At 35.5% G+C, this 23069-nt stretch overlaps 1 protein-coding gene across 1 annotated transcript in view; it reads left to right on the top strand.

Moving 5' to 3' along the window:
• METTL15 (methyltransferase like 15) overlaps positions 1 to 23069 on the top strand; it is a 202926-nt gene that overhangs the window by 145542 nt on the left and 34315 nt on the right. Inside the window, exons 4-5 of the mRNA XM_008054782.1 lie at positions 15107 to 15298; positions 19528 to 19706. Coding sequence (XP_008052973.1) covers positions 15107 to 15298; positions 19528 to 19706 — 371 coding nt within the window. The remainder of the gene's footprint in view (positions 1 to 15106; positions 15299 to 19527; positions 19707 to 23069) is intronic.

Here is a 23069-nt window from a genome sequence, read left to right as displayed (position 1 = left end):
TTAATAGAAATAAACCAGAGACATAAAGATAAATATCTCATGTTCTCACTTGTATATAGAAATTTAAATTTTTCATTACATGGAGGTAGACTGTGGAAAGATAGAAACAGACAGAATGGTGAGTGGGGGAAAGGGTGACAAATGAAGAGAAGTGGCTTAAAGTGTACAAACCTAACAATATAAGAAATAAATTCAATGTTTGATGGCAGAGTAAGGTGACTAAAGTTAACAAAAATGCATTGTACTATTTTGATGGACAGTGTAATACAGTAGCCTGACTTGATCACTATGCATTGTATGCATGTAACAAAATTTCACATGTACCCTATGAATTTGTACAAAAATACAAGTTCTATAGCTGTCTAGAAGAAGAAATTATCACCAAGTATTGGAACATTACAGGACTTGTATGAGAGAGAGAATGAGTTTGTGTGTGGGGAAGGAGTGGGGTACTGGGGTAGTGGGATTTAACCACAGAGGAAATAGATACTTTTTATGTGAGAATTACATGGAATGAAAGATTTGGTGTTTGAATATTACAAAAGAAGAGTACAGTGAGATGTTAAGAAAAATCAAGGAAGAAAGCAGTTCTTGCCAAGAAAATTTCCTTATCAAAATACTTTCTTCTTTCTTTTCTAATCTCTTTTATGATATTAACGTAGACTAACTTGCCTGCAAGGGTCCCAAGTGTAATGAAACCTTCTCTTGACCACATATTTGGGAAAATCACGTTTGTATGTGATATTTCCTTTAGTATTAGGTATCTATCTCCTGAGGATATTAGCCTAAAACTAAGATCACAAGAATTATTTTCCTTTTAAAATTCTTTTATATATTTAATAAGCCTTTAATAAGTTCCTGCTATGCCGGAGATCAGCTCCAGATGGGTTCAGGGTACCCCAAAGGTGGAGACGGCGTCAGCGATTGGGGGGAAGAAGAGAGAAAGAGAGAGAGAAAGAAAGAGACTGGACTCCGGTCTAGTGCAGAAGTGATGTGTGTGTTTTTGGGAATTACAACAGGTCTTTTATACACAAAGTCAGATGTGGGAGGGGCGTCCCCCACCCACCAGAAACCTTAATCCATGAAAACTTAATCAATGATTGCCTTTAAACACTTTTCATATGATAATCTTAAAATCCCATAACAAAGGATAACCTAATCTGTGACTGATATATTCTATAAACCTTTTTCAGCCTAAGCTGATTGATTTATGCCAAGTTAAACAATTCTATAGAAGCTTAAGTATTTACTTTACAAACGAAAGTGGCCCATCCCAGAATGTTTGGAATGTGGCCCAGTCCAAAGTTCACAGTGGGCTACCTGCAAGTAACCCAGCCGCATTCTTTCAACAAAATGGCTGTCTTCTAAAACTATATTCTACAATTTACACCTTCAATAAATCCTAAGATCATGACTCAGAAGCCTGTGACCAATACTAAGGCTCTTAGATGTGACACGAGTTTAAATTATAAGTTGTGTGAAAGCCAAAACTGCAGTTTGTGGAAGAATGGGAGCAATGAGCTTCTAAAGTTAGCTTGTGTTTGTCCCGATCTCAGAGTTTCTATGTTTTGAGCTCACAGGAGCTTAATCTGGTTAGTGCTGAGTAGAAAGGGGGAGGAAATGGGGTCAATAGCTCCTGAACGCATCCTAGTGGTCTCGGGGTCAATGGCCCTTCCTGATCCCTAACGCTCAGTGGGCCTCTGTGGCCAGCTCCCAACACTGCTATTCTAAGGCAAGTACAAAAGCTATCTCTTCAGCACTGACCTTTCTTATCTTCAGTACTGCATGGTTTACTGTTTCACAGATCTTGCCAACTGGATGTCAGCCTAGCAATATACGTTATATAGGTAGCTGGATTTGATCTGCTCACATTTTGTTAATTTCTGCTACTTTGTTATTTTATCCATGAGAGAGACCAGCCTTTATTTTTTCTTTTCTGTATTGTCTTCCTTGAATTTCATATTAGTATTAAGATGGCCTTGTGAATTGAGTTGAAAAAAGTTTCCTATCTCTGGAGAGGATTATATAATATTAGTGTAATTTTGTATTTGGGTTATTTAAATGTTTGAAAAGTTACATAGTGAAACCATCTGGGTCTGTTTTTTCTCTGGGAGATTTATACTACAAATTTAATTTCTTAATGGTTTCAGAACGATTTATATTTTACATTTTTTCCATGTCAGTTTTAGTAAGTTATACATGTTCTGAGAATTCTTCCATGTGATCTAAATTTTGAATTTACTAACATAAAGTTGTTATGTTCTCTTATTATATTTTTAATGTCCATAGGGTCTATAGTAATGTTCTTTTTCATCCCTCTTATTTGTTATTTGTATAATTTTCTTGGTCATCTTTATAAGTTGTTAATCAATGAGTATTTTCAAAGAACAAACTTATTTTTTTGGTTGATTCTACTGTACGTTCTTTGTCTGATTGTTTTCCTATTGTGTTTATAATTTCCCTCCTCTTTTCAGGACTTCAATTTTCTATTTTCTTGATTTATAAAAATGAATACACAGATCATTGCTTTTTAGTTTCGTTTTTAAATAGGTGCATTTAAATATATGAAATTTTCTCTTAGAAGCTTACCACAAGTTTTGATTTTTGTTGAGTTGTCAATTATGCTGTCCTTTTATCATTCAGTTTAAAATATTTTTAAACTTCTTTTTTAATAGCCCATGGATTGTTTAGAAGAGTATTACTTAATTTTCAAGCATTTGCAGTATTTTTGTTATTTTTCTGTTATTGATTTTCAGTTGTTTTATTATGCCTTAAAAATATACTATGTATGATATTTCTTTGAAATTTTATAAGATTAGTCTTATACTCCAGCATATAATCTACATTTTATATACTTTATGTGTCTTTAAAAATATGTATGCTCTGTAGTTTTCTGTATGAAATTTTTTGTGCCAGTTACATCAAACTTGTTAATTGTGTGTTTCAAATCTTCTGTCTGTCTGCTTCTATATTTGCTGAGAATGATACTTTAAAATCTATTATGATTGTGTATTTATCTCTTTTCAGCTATATCAATTTTTGCTTACATATTTTAAAGCTATGCTATTAGATACATATAATGTATAATGGACATTTTTGGTATATATAATGTATAATTAGCATGTTCTTCTGACAGATTTAACTCTTTTATCTTAATAAAATACACCTTTTTAATTCTAGCAATGTTTCTGCTTTAGAATCTACTGTATTTGATAATAGTATAACTATACTGTCTTTTCTTTGTTTACTGCTTGCATAGCATCTTTTTCTATATTTTTACTGTTAATTTCTTTCGGTCCTAACATTTAATTATGTCATTTGTAAGTAGCATATATTTGGATTTTTAAAATCCAATATGATACCTTTTGTCTTTCAATTAGAGTATTTAGTTCAGTAATATTTAATATCATTACCAATATATTTAGATTTGAATTTATCTCCTGTCTGCTTGTTTGTTTTGTTTGTCCACTCTATTGTATGTTATTTTTTCTCTCCCTTATTGTCATTTTAATAATTACTCCATTTCTTCATTCTGTTTGATCATTTGTTATATATTATTTTATTATACTTTTAAAGATTACTCTGGTGATCACAACATGCATGATTGTCTTACGAAAGTCTAATAAAAATTAATACTTTTACCTCTTCTTGGAAATTAAAATCACAAGGAACTTGGATCACATTAACTATACTTATTCCTCTCTTGCCTTTGTACCACTATCATATATTTTAATTCTCTATATATCTTGAACTCACAAGAAAATATTATTTTATACAATCTAATATTTATCTAGAATTGCTCATATATTTATACATTCCATTACTCTTTTTTTCATTCTTTAATTTTTATTTGTATTTTTCTTCTGCCTGAAGAAAACTATTTTGAACATTTCTCTTAGTATGGGTTTCCTAGAGGTGAATAAGTTCAATTTTCTTTATCTGAAACTCTATTTTCCTTTCAGTTTTGAAAGAAATTTGATTATCAATTATTTTTGTCTCCTGGCTTTCATTATTTAAGTTCTTACTGTTGCTCCCTTGATTGTAATGTATCTTTTTTCTTTCAGGTGATCTTAGTAATTTTATTTTTTGTTGTCTTTTCAAATTTTATTATAATTGTTCTTTTTTGTTTATTTGTTTCTGTGTGTGTGTGTATATTCTGGAGTTTATTAGAGTTTATTATTTGAATCTGTGATTTGAAATCTTTCTTAATGGCTCCTGGCCATTAAGTTTTTCAACATTGTTTTTACAAAACCCATTTTCTCATTCCTCTTTTTTGGAATTATAATTATATGTATAATTCTAATTATATGTATTTTAGGTTTCCTTATCGTGTCACAAGTCTCAAACTCTTTTCTGTATTTTAAAAAATATTGTCTCTCCCTTCTTCAGTCTAAATATTTTCTATTGCACTGTCTTTCATGTTCCTAATTATTTCTTGGGCTATTTCTAAGGTGCTCTTAAACCCAACTATTGAATTCTTAATTTCAGTTACTGTATTTTTCTGTCTTTCATTTGTTCTGGTTTTCAGTGTACTCTTTTGTGCAGAGCCATTTCTAGGATGAATTATCTAATTTGTTCTCTGTTTTCTTGTTCATATTAACCAGTTATTTTAAAGTTCATTCTAATAACTCTATTCTGTATTCTCCATGTCTATTTTCATTATATATTCCTTGAGCTTGGTATTTGGTCTTATCATTGTGTCTGTCTAGTAATTTTTTATTGAATTTCACACACTGCTTTTGAAAAATCATGGCGCTGATTTGAGAGACTGAAAAATATCTTTCTTCCTCCAGTGTAATCTGTATTTTGGTCTATCCTTCTACTAATTTTATCCCAGTTTTAGCCCCCTGGGGTCTCAACTGAAATTCTAGGGCTATTACCTGGTCATATCCATGATGGGTTCTGAACTTTAATATTTATCTTCTGCATCCTGTGAAGCTGCCAGTTCTGCTCAGTTTCTTAGCACTCAACTTCTACTTGCAAATAAACAGGGCATTAAGGGAAGAACTACTCCAGTGCTGGGCTCACCCATTTTCACTTCTCTCTCAAGTCCCAGTTGCTTTTATAGCTTGCTGATTCCTTTAAACAGGTGATTATAACTGTCTTATTCAACTTTTCTGATTTTTTTTTCCGGTGAAAGGGTTGATCTGATCAAGCTAAACTTCTGTGGACAGAAATAGAAGCTTTTGAATGTGTTAATTTTGATTATCTCTTGGAATATAAGCTCTTCCGGCATTGGGATTTAAGCTGTTTTATTTGTATTTCAGTTGCCTAGAAAAATGCCTGATATTCAGTGATTTCTCAGGAAATATTCATTTGTTGTTTATTATTATTGTTGAGTACTGGACAGTCTAATTTTTGAGCTATGTTTCCCACTTACAGTGGCCTTAAGACTATCTATTACATATGAGTGAGTGAGAAAGTTAAGAACCTATTAATTTCTTATTCAAGAACAGGGACAGATTACTCTATTGAATAAAGTATAATATCTTAATATTAATGTTAATATTTTAATATCCTGTCATTCCTTCTCTAGAGTATATGGAAATACTCTTCGACAAGGGTATGATTTGATAATATTTAGAAGTAATTATAATCAATATGATAATCAAAATACCTTAGATATAACTGCATCTGCAAAGATCTCCATGTGGTAAATATTAATATATCAAAACGTGAGCAGTTCTCAAACCATAACAAGGACATCATGAAATGGAAGGAGAAATACAACACATGAGAGAGGTTGGAGAAGAAAGGTCACTGTCAGTGTGCTCTGTAGTTGGTGTGCTTGAAACAAATTCTTACCATTGCTCCCAACTCTCAGTTGGCAGCTCAGTGACGAAATTGTATCTAGGGGAAAAAAGGCAGCTTGGAGCAGGGAGAGAGAGATATAACATTTATTGAAGGCCTTCTGAGGTCTAGGCAGTTTAGTAGTGTTCTTAAATACATTAATTAATATACTCTTCACAAAAGCTTAGCAGATGGAATTACTCTGTTGTCCTTATAGTCCAAAGGAGGACTCTGTTTCTTGAGGGGTTAAATAGTTAGAAAGTTTATGGTCTTATTGTCTTACCCCATACTATTTCTATCATACTAGGCTGCTTCATTGGAGAAAAAATTAGCAATTTGAGATGCAGGAAAACCGAAACTGAGGAAAACTAAGTAGCTTGACCTATACCACAGGGTTAATAAGTAGCAGAGCCAAGATTTAAACATGAGCCTTATGATGTAGTTTTTTCTTTCCACTGTACCATGTTGTTTTAAGAAAAAATAAACTACACTCCTCATTAATTTATATGTTTGTCAATATGCCTTTATGTATTTTGTGTTCTTGTTCATTTTTATATTTCTGTATAATTGCTGGTAAAATTAGACAACCTGGACAGATTTGTAGATCATGACAAGGTCATAATAGTGAAAAGTTGGTACCAAATGAGTAGAAACTTGAGAGAGAGTACAGTGTAGTAATTAGAACATAGACTCCAGACCTGACCTGGAGTGAGTTTGCATTCTAGCTCTACCACTTGCTAGCTGTATGACTTGGGTAAGTGATTTCACTCTCTACACATGTTTCCTCATCTCTAGAATATAGGCTGTAACCCACTCCCCAATTATCATGAGGATGAAAGAAGTTAAGAAGTAACAGTTCATAGCACAGGTTTGGCACATAGGAAGCACTGTACAAATGTTTGCTCTTATTATTGCTCAAATATGAGCTATACCTTCATCCACTGTTTTGGCTCTCTCTAAATCCCTTGCTGAGGAGGCTGAATGGAGTACAAAAAAGCAGCCAATGCCTCTGCATTGGCCTATAGACCAATAAATTTTATGACTGGAAAATAGCACACTAGGATTAACACAGATTAATGTTGCTACTGATGTGAGAAGAGGTTGTATTCACGGTGAGCAGCTCTAACTATATCCTGAAATGTACACACAAAATAAGTGATTAGAGTTTATTATGGAGCAAACCCTGGGCTTAATTCACTTTAAGTTCAGTAAGTAAACTTCATTGAGTATCTGGGTACCATTTCTGGCAACTTCGTAAGAAATATTAGTTCTCTTCCACTTTGTGTTGCTCTTCTTTTTACTTTGGTCCACATGACCGGAGCTCCCTGCATATCCATCTGCTAGCTCAGTACACCCTCTTGTTTCACCACAGGTTTCTTAATAATGAGTTGAAGGTGACCAAGTATGTAGCTTAGATGACTTGAGCATCAAGTTGCCTTTACTGATACTCCTGACTGGATGCCTTGGCATTAGTGACTGGGCCAGTTGCAATAAATTGCATCTCTAACTTGTTCTTTCATGCCTGAATCTCTTCTTATATCCCTGCCTCAATACCTCAAATCTCAATTTCTTTACAACTAGTTAAATTTGTTGTTTTTAGGAAGAGTGTGACCAACAGTTTGACTCCTCCTATTTACTGCCACATTTACTTGATACTGACATGACTAGGTCCCTACACATTGCCTTCTTACAGGAACCTTACTGCTAACATGCTACCCCCTTCCAGATTATCATATATTAGCCCTTGGCATACCCTGTGCCACTTACTCCTGTTTGATCTCTACCCAGATGTATATTTCTGGCACCAGAGCCTAGCCCTTTAGTCTACTTATGAATTCTAGTATCAATCATCAACAACCACTGCATGTTTCTTGTGATGCCTTTAAGAGGAAACTACCATGTAGCAAAAAAAGTTTTAATCAGCAGAAGAGAATATAGAAAATTATGGGGAAAATATTTTGCTTTTTCATTTCTACTTACAAATTAACTCCTAAGTATAAAAAGAGTGTGATATAGTGTTTGCAAAATTACTTCCTAAAATTTCTCTCTCTTCTGTATATATTCCTTGCATTATGCCTTTACTGTTCTTCCTATCAAGAGATAAAAATCTGTTTCTATAACCTTTGAATCTGGACTGAGCCGTTCAACTTGCTTTGACTAATAGAGCATAATCGGGAACTTTAAAGTGCTTGTGCATTGGGGTAGTCTTACCTTTCTCCTTTTGAAACTAGACCACTCTGGAGAAACCTGTGCTAATAAGCTAACTGCTGGAGATGTATAGTTGAGCCATCATCTTTACCTCAGACAACTTCCTGACATGTAAGTGAGGCCATATGGAGCCAACTACCGCAGACAACCCACTAACAAAGGATTCACTCAACTGATCCCAACTCAGATTGCTAACCCATAGGGTCATGAACTGATAGATGATTGCCATTTAAGCTGCTAAACTGTAGGGCAGCTTGTTAAACAGCAAAAATTAAGTGACTTGGAGTGAATCAAGACTATCATTATTAATCATTTTTATGGGTCATTTTTATGTTTTTGTCCATTATATATGACTGGATTCTACATTTGTTTGCATATATGGTAACATTTATTCCTATACTTGAGCTTAAAGGTATATAATGACTTAAAGCATTTATTTAATATTCTTGGCTATGGTAGAAGATTGTTAAATCCTTGGAGGATAAATATAATAGTGATGTTTTTATTCTTTTGCTGTCTCAGAAAGTTAGTCTCCAAATTTGAAATTTTTCTTGAAAATTTCACATTTCTAAATTGCTTTATTCAACATTCTAGTTTTTTCTTTGCCTGATTCTACAAATAAATCTTCTCTCCAATAAACAAAATTATTTATTCCTAGGCAGCAGGAATTACCATCAAGCACCGACCCTATGAACTATGGGAGTTTTGAAATTCTAAAGCCAAGATAGATGAGTACCCATTAACTACAAGATGCTCAATGCTTATAATTTGTGGGCTAATTTATTTTTAACCCCTATGATTAGACTGTATGCAGTTAGAAGAATGAAGTTCCATTTTCTATCCTAAATCAAGTTTATAGTGAATAGTAGCTACTCTTACCTAACCAGCCTCAACTATATACTGGAGTACATTAGTTCTTTCTAGTAAAACAGACTCATAACTTGAACTCCAAGTCCAGATGACCTGAGAGTCTCGGGATTAGCAATACTTGCTGCAGTCAAAGAAACTCAACAATGGCTGTCCACAATGAAGGTATTTGTTTGCATTCTACTGCTGAGTCCATTGACTTTTATTGGAGTTGGATTGCAGAAACCATTCTCATTTATCATGTGCTTTGAGTCACAAACAACATTCTATTTACATCCTGGAGAATAGAGGGTGATGACAAATTATGATAATGGTGATTTGAACAAGGGGTCCTTTGTAGTTATGGCTTAGTATTTTGGTTATGCTCTGTTATTTGTGACCATCTTGAGCCTCCCTGGCTAACTCCGACTTTTCTGTTGTTTATTTTATAGCATCTGTAAAATACATGTGAGAAATACTGAAAATTAAAACCTGAGAGAAAAATGAAAGGAAGGAATGGAGGGAAGAAAGAAGTAAATGAAGTAAGAGAAAGATGGAAGGAGAAGGAGGGAAAACTGAGCATGCAATCTGCCTATCTAGGAAAATTAGCCTTAGCATAATTACATATATGACATAATGCCCCAAGGACTGAAGCTGGGACTGAGTTTTCACTAACAGATTGAACAGCAAACTTCATGAATGTTTCCTATACTCTGAGAGCATACAGTCCTAGAAAGACATAACTGATATAGTCACATCAGTAACATCTGCCTTAAACACATTTATTTTGTGGTGTTGCATCATAATTCCTTTTTTTTCGTTTGATAGTGTTATGACTGAGTAAGTGAGAAGAAGCTACACCAGCAAGTTGAGTTTAATTATGAATTTATTAATGCATGGGTCAAGAGTAGGAACGAAAACTCTTGACAAACTGGTGCAGTTTGTGACAAGTTTTTATAGGTAAAATTTGTAGATTGGCTACATAGCAACTTAGTGACCATAGCAACTATTAACTAACAACTTGGCAACCAAAATGGGAACTTTGATTGTTAGGGAGCTTTGATTAATTTTATGTCCTAGGTATAGCCAGTGCCCAGAATGTCCCTGGAGTTCTGCCATTAAGATATAGTTTAAGGTAGTTACATAGAGACAAGGAAGAAGAATCATTATACAATGGAGTTACCTTGGTTAGGTCACTAACAGAATATAAAAACAAACTATGAAAATATCAAACCGTAACATTTGAAAATTTCAGTTAACAAAGCATACAATCACATGGAGCTTATGGCAAAGGAGTTCTGTAATGGTCAGCAGGCAACGGTTGGCATAACCTGCCCAAAGGAGACAAAGCTGGGGGTCTGGTGATGGGAACGTTACTGTAATTACACATAGGTATTGATTCTTAGGTCAGGCAGGTAACTAAGATGAAAGTTTTAAACAAAATGGAGTAAGCTGGTTAATATTATTATTTTGCTAACAATTTGATTTTATTAACTGATTTAGCTCATTTCAATAGTGTCATATTTGTACATCATTTGTACCACAAGGATTACATTTTTCTTACTCATAATGAATTATGAAACTGTATGAATAGTGGGTGTTGAACCATGAAGCTTGAGGATATCCAAGAATACAAACATTCACTGGAAGAGTTTATGTTTATTTTACAAGTATATTAACTGCAAACAAGATAATAGCTATAATGTCTAAGGAATTAAGACTGGACAGTAGTGATTTGTTGTAGGCTTTGGCTGCAGTATGAAGTTGATCTCTGTAGCTAAAGATAATCCCTGAATCCTAGAGGGGCTGTAGAAAATACATAAGGCAGAAATTGTACTTAGATTTTTAAAAATTTAGCAAAACTACCCATGTACAGTATGGAGAAAACAGGCTTAGCAGCAGTGCACATGAAAAAGACTAAAGGGATTTAGGCAGCATAAGTCAACAGTGTGAAATAAATTCTAAAATGGTTTTCATCTTAAGCTGTATTATAATAACTAGAACAAGGAAAGCAATAATTTACTTTATTCTGTGCTGACCATTCTAGAATTCAGATCTAGGGATATAGTCAAACTGGAACACATTTAGAGAAGAGCAACTAGCATGGTGGGAGACTTTTTATATGGGGAATGGCTGAAGAAACAAGATGCATACGAATTTGAGAAAAGAAGACTTGGACACAATAGCTATCATAGGATGTTTTCAATTGTAAGTAAAAAAAGAATCCAAATCAAAATGTTCTTAATAACAAAGGTAATTTTATGGGCTTGAGTACCTCAAAAATTCAGAGGCAGATTGCATTTTAGGTGAAGTTCAAGTCTGCATCCTATTTAATCTTTCTATATTGTTTTCTACAGCGTTGGCCACAACTGGCTGCTACATGCCCCTCCTCTGTGACATGATGTCTGATGGTCTGCTAGCTATAATCAGGGCTGTGTGTTCCTTCTTTCATAGCAAGTGAGGGTCAGAAAAACCTTCCTTGATAGCTCCATGGGAGAAAGAGGAATCTTCTTTCCCCCAAATCTCTAGGAAGTACCTCTTGTATCTAATTGGTTAGAGTAGTGACACATGCCATCTCTGAACAAATTATAGTGGCCATAGGATGTGCACAATGTAGCGTAGCTAATCAAAAATCTACCACTTGAGCTGAGATACTATATCTGCCAGGTTTCTCCAGAGGAACACAGCCAGTAGGGGATATATACATATACATATACAGAGGATGCCAAAAAAAGTATACACATTTTAAGAAAGGAAAAAAAATGTACTAAAATTGAGATACTCAATATATACCAATAACAGAAGATGAATACAAGTCACATTTGACTTCTCTAATTACAAGAGGTGCTCAAAGTGGTTGCTATCAGTGTCCAGACACTTCTGATTATGGCAAACTAAAAGTAATATATCAATAACATCTCTTAAAATGTGTATAATTTTTTTGGCACCCCTGGTACATGATATATATGATATCTTATATATAAATATATATGATGTGTACATACACACACATATATATATAAATTTATTTCAAGGAATTGGCGCATGTGATTATAGGCTCTAGAATGTGTGAAATTTGTAGGACATGCCGGCAGGCTAGAAACTCTCTGGTAGAAGCTGATGTTGCAGTCTTGAGACATAATTTCTTCATCCTCTGGGGAGCTTCAGCTTTCACTCTTCAGGTCTTTCAGCTGATTGGATCAGGCATACCTACATTATTGAAGGTAATAGACTTTGCTTAAAAACAAGTGATTGTAGATGTTAATCCCATCTACAAAATACTTTCACAGCAACACCTAAATTACTGTTTGATTAAATAACTGGATACTATAGCCAAGTTGACACATAAACCATCATGGATATGATGAGTCTCTCCCAAAATATGTGACTGAAATTTTGAGGTCTTCTTGGAACAGAGATTGGCAGCTAAGAGGTATCCAACAAGTATCCTTCATAGTAGCTAACAGTAGATACATGGACCGGGTGCAGTGGCTCACATCTATAATCCTAGCACTTTGGGAGGCCGAGGTGAGAGGATTACCTGAACCCACGAGTTCGAGACCAGTCTGGGCAATTTGGCAAGACTTCATCTCTACAATAAATCAAAAAATTAGCTGGGCATGGTGGTGCATGCCTGTAGTTCCAGCTACGTGGAAGGCTGAGGCAGAAGGATCACCTGAACCCAGCAGGTCGAGGCTCTGCTGACTGTGAGTGTGTCATTGCACTCTAGCCTGGGTGACAGAGTGAGTCTGCAACTAAAAACAAAAACAAAAAAACAGTAGACACATGAAAGGCCACTCTGTGGAATAAGTTTTCAACTTGTTTTGCATAGAGGAATACTAGGGACAATAGCTATAGAAATAGTGACGAAACAGCTATCAACTAAAAAATGACTATTTCACAAGTTAGTAGTGTAGTAGTGAGTTTTTATTACTAAGAATACTCAAACACGAGCTAGATGATTATGGTACAAGACCTCAAATTAAGGCCCAATATTATATGCTTCTTGACATCTAGGGAAATAGCATTTTGCTCAAGTGGACTTCAGTGATAAGAAGTATAATTTTATTTTGCTCTTGTTGTTGTTGTTGAGTCAGGCTCTCACTCTGTCACTCAGGCTGGAGTGCAGTGGCACAAGCATGCCTCATTGCAGCTTCAACTTCCTGGACTCAGGCAATTCTTCCACCTCAGCCTCACCAGTAGCCAAGTCTACAGATAGGCCCCACCACTCCTGGCTAGTTTTTAAAATTTTTTTTGAGACCAGGTCTTTCTCTGTTGCACAAATTGGTCTCAAACTCCTGGGCTTCCACCTCGGGCTCCTAAAGTGCTGGGATTACAGGCATGAGTCACCATGCCTGGCCTTATTTTACTCTTATGTTAATATTGAATAGTAGCTGAGATAGCATATCTGTCAGGATTCTCCAGAGAAGCAGAACCAGCGGGAGATTGATATATGTGTATACATACACACACACATATATATATGCACACACACACACATATATATATAAAATCTTATATATAATATATACATGTCTTATTTATAGTTATATGTGATATATATTTTTAATATATATAAAGATATAAATTTTTTCTCATGGCCTAACCGCAAGTTCCCCTTCCCACTGGATTACTGCAGACAAGGTTCCCTAGCCAAACAACCCTCTTTATCGAAGGTTCAGTTCCCTGTCAACCTGAGAATTATTCAGATAAGCTAATCACACACTCTCGTGGGAACCAGTGGGCACCTCAACCTCTTGAAACTACAAAACTTGCTTCTCATAGCCCCTGGTTGACCAGTCGGTTCCTGAGTGCAGCCCCCATGTGGGCCTGCATGGCATGTGATATCTTCTTCCCCAGGGCCATGAGGGGAATAGATGGTAAAATATGTATTTGTTCCATCTATCCAGTGTTGGACGTCCTGTGTTTGGCCATCTTCATAACCTTAGAACAGGACTCCCTCCTTCAGGGATGGGGTGAATAGGAGGTAATTAAAACAATGTCTTTCTTCCTGGCTCCCTCCCCCAGCAGCTATGTTGGTTCAGAGGAAAATTCAAATATCAGTTAAGTAATTGTCAGAAATGACTTGTGGGTTGCCTTTCAATACCACGTTTCTGTTATTTCTCTATTTCCCATGCTAGTTTTGGCATTCTTATTTTACAAATAAAAGCAGGGCAATTTGTTCATCTTTCTATTATTAGCACCCATCAAATTGTTTTGTAAACTATTTATACAGTTCTTCCTCTCAGCTCAAAACACAGAAAGCCAGCCTTTATTAAACTTTATATACTTCTGAATAGCATAATGCCTATTGCATAGCAGAGGTTCAATAAATACCTGTTGAGTGAATCTGAAAATTACTTTATCCCTTGGAATTTGATACAAAAAAATACCAATGTGCTATGAAAATTACCTTAAACAGCATAAAATAAGTAAATATCATAAATGTAAATTCCCCCACACGGTTGAAATCCAGACTCATTCCACCCACCCTTAGACAGAGGGAATGAGGTCTTGAGAGTGTTGCCCAGTTTTTCTCTTCTCATTCCCCTTCCAAAGTGCTTGCCAGTTTCCCTAAGGCTTCTGAAGAACCCTGAAGGCAGCATCTCACTTTGTGTAGAAGGAGGATTCGTATAGTTGTAAGGTGATCCTAACTCCTTGCCTGTCTGCTGATTCTGAATGCTCCATTCACTTCAAAATCCCTGCTGAGAGCTAAAACATTGCTTCTGCAAGAAGGCATTTATTTTAGTCTTAGTTTTATTCCTCAAGTGTGTAGCTACGTAGCACCCCTATCCTATATTATGGGAAAAACATGTAGAAAGCTAAAATGGTTGGCTTGAACATATTTGACATATCTCTTTTTCTGTGATTTCTGTTTAGTTACTGTTTTTAAATTGGCTTACTCATTACATTATACATTTGTTAGAATGACATGTGCTTCTTTTCCCTACCCATAGATTTAAGAATTTTTTAAAGAAATTCTAAGAATCATTTGGAAAAAAAATGAAAGTCCTAGACTGACAAAGGAATTTTTCTAGCATTAAATTTTATTTACTACCAATAATAAAATTACATTATACCAACTCTGGTATTTGAAACCAAATGTATAGTTTCCATATCCTTGTGTCTTTCTATAGTGCTAAGCATGTGGTTGACATTCAATAAATAATAATAGAATGTGTTCCCTTCCATTGATCACAGACTTTAAGAAAGACTTTAATATAACCAAAGTGTTTTCTCTGTCTCCTGGGTTTATTCACAGTAAACAGATCCAAGCTATGCTAGGTCAGTTCAGCCAGGCAGAAGCCTTATTAATGAAAGCTGGTGTCCAGCCAGGGACTTGTGATGGAGCTGTTTTGGATCTTGGGTGTTCCTCCATGCAACTTGATGCTCCTGAAAGAGGTTTTTCCCTTCGGAAAGATGGCCCCTTGGACATGAGGATGGATGATGACAGGTGAGTATTGATAAAGCATTTCTCCTCACAACAAGAAATCAATTTCTCAAAAACAGTCTGAATTTATATTCCTTTTAAGATTGCAGAATTCCCATCACACACCCACACCTAACACTTCCCATACATAATAAATCAGTTTGTTTGCTACTCATTATAGACTTCAGTATTTCTCTGGATTGGGGATTTTAAAAGATTTTACTGTGTTTACACAAAATAGGGGGATAACTTTCATTACTTCTGTCATTTTTATTGATACATTATGGGCTTTTAGCCCACTAACAATATTGATAAATACCGTGGCACTGAAACCACTGGTTCCATATTTAGGCACAGTCAACAATACCTCTTGTGAGATGCAAAAGAAAGTGCATATATTTAATGCATATTCTTTTAGAATACAGGAAAAAAAGGCAAGAATCTAGAGGTCAGCAATGTGTTTTGTCCTGTCTCTTGTATAGTCACTTTGATTGAACCTTCTCTAGAGAAACTGCAATTTATGGTACTATATCAAACACAGTACTGTGCATAGGATATCTTTACACCTCCTCTGCACTTCTCGCTACCCTGGAAATACTAGCATTTGTGCTCCATTGTTCAAATAGGTACATATATGTTAAATAGCACAGAGGATTACATTTAGGGGAGTATAGGAATCATTCCTTTTCATCTAAATTCATTTTTTGAACTTACATTAGCAGCTGTGTCTATGGCCAGCACTGGCCCAGGGACTGAACAGCCACAAAGCTTAAGCATGCTCTTCTCTCTCCTGTCATGTCCCATCACAAACTGCTCCATCTCATGGTAATTATTCACATCTAACCTTTTGCCCATGCTGTGACATGACCTGTTGATTTAGATTGTGACCTGTATTTTTTGGAAACCTGTTGTTTCTGGGTCTTATACCTTCTTTTGCACACACTTTTGGCATTCGTAGAATGAAAAATATGATGATAAAAGAAAAAAAGGAAAAATTCTTTAAAAACCAGTGACTAATAATGAAGGTCAAATATATTCTCACATTTGGAGATTGAGGTGGCTGTGCAGAGGTGATACAATGTCAAACAAATTTCTGCTGCTCCTATGTCTTGCTAAGGAGCATGCCTTCAGAAATACTGTGAACGCAAAGCTTCTAGTTGATTGTACTAAATCCCCATGTTGTTAACATAATTCTTATCAGCAAATTGTAGTCTATGAATCAGGGTTTCTGAGGTCCTCCCCCATGAACTTGGAAATAAGATTGCCCCTGAGAATTAAACTCTTAAGTTAATTCCTAATGGATGAGATAAGAGTTGGGCAAATGTATCTGATAAAGCTAACATAGACTGCAACCTAATCAAAGATATTAACAGATCTGAGAAAAGCACGTGGCATTCCAAAAGGGGAGCTGACTAACATGGATTCATAGAAAAAGGAAAGTCAGATGCAAATATGTGCAATCCTAACCCAAATAGTGTTATAGGGAGAGGGAGTCTAGGTCCAAAAACATGGACTGTCATTTCCTGGATGGTGATGTATCCCTGTGGTAAAGATGGATGCAAAAGGCTTTCTTAGCCTGTTGCCAATTAACTGGAGTCTTAAAACTTAATTTATTCTGTGCTGATCCCAATTTCAACAACAGCTTTCAGATTATAATAAGAATTCTCATGTAGCAGAAAGAAATTCACAACTTCAAGGACTTGAGAGTCTGATTCTGTTGGCAGTTGTCTTCTTCACTAGAAGGTAACACGTTGTCACTTATGTTAATATTTTCTTTCTCTTATGAATTTAGCCACTGTAAGTCAGGAAACTCTGCAGGACTGACAGAATCAACTGTCTTAACCTGTCAGTTGAGGGTCGGATCTTGGATCTTGACTCCTTCATCACACGAAAGCCTATTCCAAAGCAGTCAAGCAGCCTGTTGACCTTCCAGAGTGATGCCTCTTTTGCCTTGTAACACTATGGAAACGTCTGCACCACTATTGAGTGCTAATGTAGGAGTAAAATAAAATCATGCCTATTAGCCACTGAACTTCACTTGAACAAAATGCTGCTTTAATTTTCTTATTGAAAAGTATCATGAAAAGCTACTAAATTCATCCACATTCATCTTAAAATTGTCTTCATAAAGCTGAACTATATGCATGGAGTCTGAATTTAGCATCATTAACAATGGTAGTTCTAATGCTCAGTATTCACAGTTGAATTCACAATTAGGTAAGGTCTACCAGGGATTTTTGTCATGGAAGCCTGGAATGATGAATGGCAAATATATGAATGAGGAAGATCTAAAGGGCATCAACATTCATTGAGCATTTTCTGTGTTCCAGACATTACGTCTTTTACAATTGCATGCACCCCTGCTTGTCCCAAACTTTCTGTGAGGATAGCATTGCTACTTCCTACTCTGAGGTTAAAAACGACCTCCCATATGACCCCACAATCCCCTACTGGGAATATACTGTGAAGAACTCAAATCACTCTATAAAAAAGATACCTGCACAGGTATATTTATCACAGCATTGTTCACAATAGCAAGAACCTGGAACCAACCATGCTGTCCAACAAAAGAGGACTGCATTTTTAAAAAGTGGTACATATACACGATGGAATACTACACAGTCATAAAAAAGAACAAAATCATGAATTTCACAGCAACCTGGATGAAACTGGAGTCTATAATACTGAGTGATCTCTCACAGAAACAAAGATCTGAGTATCACATGTTCTTACTCATGTAGTGGACCTTGAACATCTATCATAATACTGTAAGAAAAGGATTGACAGTGGTGGGAAACTATGGGGGGGAGGAGTAGGGAGGTGGGATTAATGGTAGTCAATATCTGTCTGGGGATGGGGAGACACCCCTTATCAACAAGGATGCCTGAACGATGCATATTTGTATACCTAACCCTTAACTGTACCCCACAATTTTAAAATAAAAAATATTGATAAAAAAAACAACAGAGGTGTCAGTAAGTTAAAAAGCTTACCAAATGTAAATAGTAGCAAGGTCAGGATTCTAATCTATAAAGACCAGATGTTTGTCCTGAAAGCCAAAGAAGCAAAATCTACTGACATGTAAATAGGGCTACCTTATAAGACAGTCTAGGGATTTAACGACAGCCAGATATAAAAACAATAATTGAGACCGAGGTTTGACTGAGGGGGGGCGGGGGGGGAGGTGGCAAAACAGGAGACTATCCAAGATCCAAGGACAGCAACAAGCTTTTCTCCTGGAGACACTAGGCATGTTAACAAGGTGTAGTGTTTCTTGGAAACCCCACTCTAGTTTGATCCTCAGGTCTGAAAACTACCATATTCTTGTTACTTGCAAATCCTAACAGTGTGGTACTAACAATCAATACAACATATTAACTGTAAGAGTAATAACTATACTATTAGCAAAACAATCTTTCTAATAAGTAACATCACGGGTTAGATCATTACTTAGAATTCTTTGGTCCATTTCCTGAAAGTAAAGTACACTAGAATGGTCTGATAACATGCTGTTCCCATCTATAATTTATTCTATTTGACCAGAGTTTGGATTTCTTTTTCTCCTTTGCCAGAAGTTGCTATCTAGATTTGTTCAATACTGTTTGTTGATTACCAGGTTTTACCCCATGGTGACCTTTGTCATGAATAAATGAGTCAATGTTGTTAAACACTTGAAATAATATACATTATAGCCATTAAGATTGTTCTAGTCTTTGTGAGTGAAACTAACCAACAGCATCATTTTGCATAGAATTAAGTTCAATTTGTGTCCTTACAAGTAATTGGTTACTTTACAGCCTCAAATTTAGTAACATTCCTGAGTTTTAGGCTCATTTAAATGTCATCAGCACACCTTGTATCTTCTATCGTGAAAAAAAATTCAAGCACTAATTTAAATTTTGAACAACTTAAATCTACACATTTTTTATTAGTTGAGTTTGAGGAAAACCTACAGGAACAAGAGGAACAATAATTCTTTGTGAGTTAACGTTAAAGGTTAGTATAGCACTTTAACTTCCTGCTGCCTTGACCTTGTTGAATGTTAAACAAAGAGTCCCACTTGCCATAATGACAGGTATTTGAAATGGAAACTCTATTTCATTTGTGTAAGGTTTCAGTCTCTGACTTTCAAACCTGAGAAGCTCTCCTAGACTATGTGTGTCTGCCTGACTTCTTGTCTCAGTACTCTGAAGTTTCACCTCTTGTCAATGAAAACTGACGTCAGTGAACTAATTGGCTCTTCTTGTGCGTAGGTACCCTGACATGCCCACCGCTGCTGATGTTGTGAATGCTTTAGATCAACAGGCACTTGCATCCATCCTAAGAACATATGGGGAGGAGAAGCATGCCAAGAAAATCGCTTCAGCAATCGTTCAGGCACGCAGCATCTACCCCATCACCAGAACCCAGCAGCTTGCCAGCATTGTTGCAGGTACCCTCATTAATTTGAAAGTGTCTAAGAGAAAAAGTGTGTGTGTGTGTGTGTGTGTGTGTGTGTGTGTGTGTGTGTGTGTGTGTGTGCACGCGCATGCGCACGCACAGGTGCACACACATAAATGCCCCAAACTCCCAGAGGGATTCCTTTGCACTTGAAATCATGCAGGACAGAATCTAGCCTATCTCTCTAATGTCACCTTTCTTTCGGTTTTGCAAGTTTATCCCCCATCCAACATCTCTCTCAAATACAATTTTTTAAAAATATATTATAATTTTCTGATTAGTATAATAGTTTTTTCTTACACAAGGCAGTTTATCATTTCTGCCTACCAAAGTGAAACCTGGAATGACAAGAGTGAAAGAATTTCTTGATCCATCACAGTGATTGATAAGCACTCTGTGTAAGATCTGACATTCCCTCTCTTAGTTTCACATTCCTGCATTTTAATATTTTGGGCAAAAGGAGAATCGCATTGCCCAACTGCTAAAATAAAATCCAGTGACTCATACATCTATTCTAAACAACCAACTAACAAAGGGTATGTGATGTATAGGTTATTCCACTTTGTGAATACTAACTAAATCAGCCTGAGGGACTTATTGAAGCATTTCATCTTTTCTGCTGTTCACCGCCATAAACCTCTTGAACCTAAGTCTAGCTAGGAGGCACTTTATTATAGCCTTTCTGTTTGAAGCCAAAGTTGTTTCACAGTTGTGTTCTATGATGAAAGTTTTCCAAGGCAAAAATACAACTCTTGCAGTTATTTAACAGAATTCCCATGGTAAATTCTTCCTCTTGCTGGACCATCAGAAACCCTATATTATTTTTGTTTACCAAATTTATTAAGATTTATTTCAATGGTTCCTATTAAGTTACTTTAGTAAAGAAGTTAAAAAAAAAAAGAAAAAGAAAAGGAAATATTTATTTAGGTTATAACCTGATGTTGGCTGCCTCTATCTTAATATACTATTCATAGTTTAAAGAATGAACTTAATTACAAATTCATTCAGATCATTAAGATTTAGAGACCATATAATCATATCATTGTTTTATGATATAATTTAATAAGACTATATTCTACTTAGTTATTATAATAAAATATAATAAGTTGACTAAGCCTTCAATTTTTTAAGTTGCATACCTCAGGGTCCTTCAGACTTACGATTGTGATTTCTTTTAGGCAAGTAAAAGCAGAATTCTTATGTTTTATACCATCATAAAGCATTTTATGCTATCTTTTTCCCCCAAAGAGCTTTATACCAGCATGCTGACATTAAATTCACCCTCTTTCTTGTGTTTCTTTTTCATTAAATTTACTAACATCTCACTCACTAACATGTCTCTACCTTATCCTTTCTGCAATGCTTTAACTGTGGTGTTGTTTTCTGTTACCCATGTCAGAAAGAAAAGCAATGAAAAGTCATATTTTGATTCATAAGAAAATCCAAAATGTTCTGTTTCTGTAAATGAGGGCAGGGCTAGAGAACATACTAGAGATTGTCTAGTCAAAAAAACCTCATCTGTAACTGAGACAATTGAGGCTCAGGAAGAGTCAGTAGTTTGCTCAAGGTTGCAGTCAAATAAGTGACAGAGTTAGTACTAATATAAACTGTGGAAGCTCATGAATTTGAGGCATAATTGGGAATCTACCTTCAAGTTAACTTTTCTGTCTGAGGATCCTAACCTGTAACTTGGAGAAGTAACATTTTGGTATTAGATAGAAATTATATAAAGAATAGGAATGATTTAAGTACTTTTAGAAAGTTATGATGTGAAAAATACATTAGAACTATAACAAGTGATACAGTAATAATGTGAATATTTATATATAGGTAAATAAAGCCCCATTTTAGTAAATGCCATTAAGATATTGAGTTCTTTACAATTAGTCCATTTTTCTGTCTTAAATATTGGCTCATAATCATCTGACTTTATTGATGATATGATTTTGTGGAAAAAGGAAAAACAGAAAAAAATGTGTTTCCACTTTTTGAGCTCTTTTATTTCGAAATATGTTTGAGAGACTGATACACACACAATATATACTATTATCCTAAGCACTAAAAGTGGAATGGGAGTAAATCAGAAATAGCCTCTGTGTTTGTAGACTAATAGTCTGTCTATACAGTCAGTTTGCTGAATATCAACATAGTAGAATAAACCTTTACTTATAGTGAAAACCTCTTTTTTACTTATTGTAGTCTGGAGTTATGACTTGTCAATGGAAAGCTTGACAAACATGAATTACATAAACTACACATATATACATACATACATGCTTGGATTTTAATTGCAGTTCTGCAAAGTAACATTCTTGCATAATCCATACTCTGTTGTGTCCTACATGATCTAGTGATTATTAAAGTGATGTATGTGTCTGTTCATAACTTTTGCCCATTTTATAATGGGATTGTTTGTTTTTTTCTTTTCAGCACATTTGAGTTCCTTATAGATCCAAGATGTTAAGCCTTTGTTAGACCTGAAGTTGGCAAATACTTTTTCCCAGTCTGTGGGCTGTCTCCCTGCTCTCTTGATGGTTTTTTTGGCTTTGCAGACGCTTGTCAGTTTAATGAAGTCCCACTTGTCTATCTTATCTCTTGTGGCCTGTGCATTTTGAGTTTTGTTCAGGAATTGGATGCCAGTTCCAATTTCCATAAGGGTGTGTCTTGTATTTTCTAAGGTTCTTATGGTTTGAGGTTTTACATTTAGGTCTCTGATCCATTTAGAGTTAATTTTTGTGTATAGGGATAGATAGGGGTCTTGTTTGAGTCTTCTGCGTGTGGTTAGCCAGTTTTCCCAGCACTATTTACTGAATAGGTTCTCCTCTCCCTAGTGGTAGGTGGTGGAAGCTTTGTCAAAGATGAGTTGGTTGAGAAATTGAGGTTTTGCTTCTGGAATCTCAATTCTATTCCATTGGTCTACATGCCTGTTCCTGTACCAATACCAAGCTGTTTTGATTGTTATAGCTTTATAGTAAAACTTTAAGTCTAGTAGTGTGATACCTCCTGCTTTGTTTTTTGTTTTGTTTTGTTTTGGTTTTTGCTGAGGATTATTCTGGCTATTCCGAGCAGCCAACAGACACATGAAGAAATGTTCAACCTCACTAATCATCAAGGAGATGCAAATCAAAACCACACTGAGATACCACCTAACTCCAGTCAGAATGGAAATTATCAATAACTCAAAAAATAACAGTTGCTGGAGAGGGTGTAGTGAAAATGGAACACTTCTACACTGTTGGTGGAAGTGCAAACTAGTGCAACCTCTGTGGAAAACAGTGTGGCGATTCCTAAAAGCCCTAAATATCGACCTCCCATATGACCCCACAATCCCCCTACTGGGAATATACCCTAAAGA

This window comes from Carlito syrichta, unplaced genomic scaffold (assembly GCF_000164805.1).
Source record: "Carlito syrichta isolate Samal-C Ts95f unplaced genomic scaffold, Tarsius_syrichta-2.0.1 Scaffold301283, whole genome shotgun sequence".
Taxonomy (NCBI): domain Eukaryota; kingdom Metazoa; phylum Chordata; class Mammalia; order Primates; family Tarsiidae; genus Carlito; species Carlito syrichta.
The sequence above is the reverse complement of the archived record's forward strand: the minus strand, read 5'-3'. Positions and strand labels throughout refer to the sequence as shown.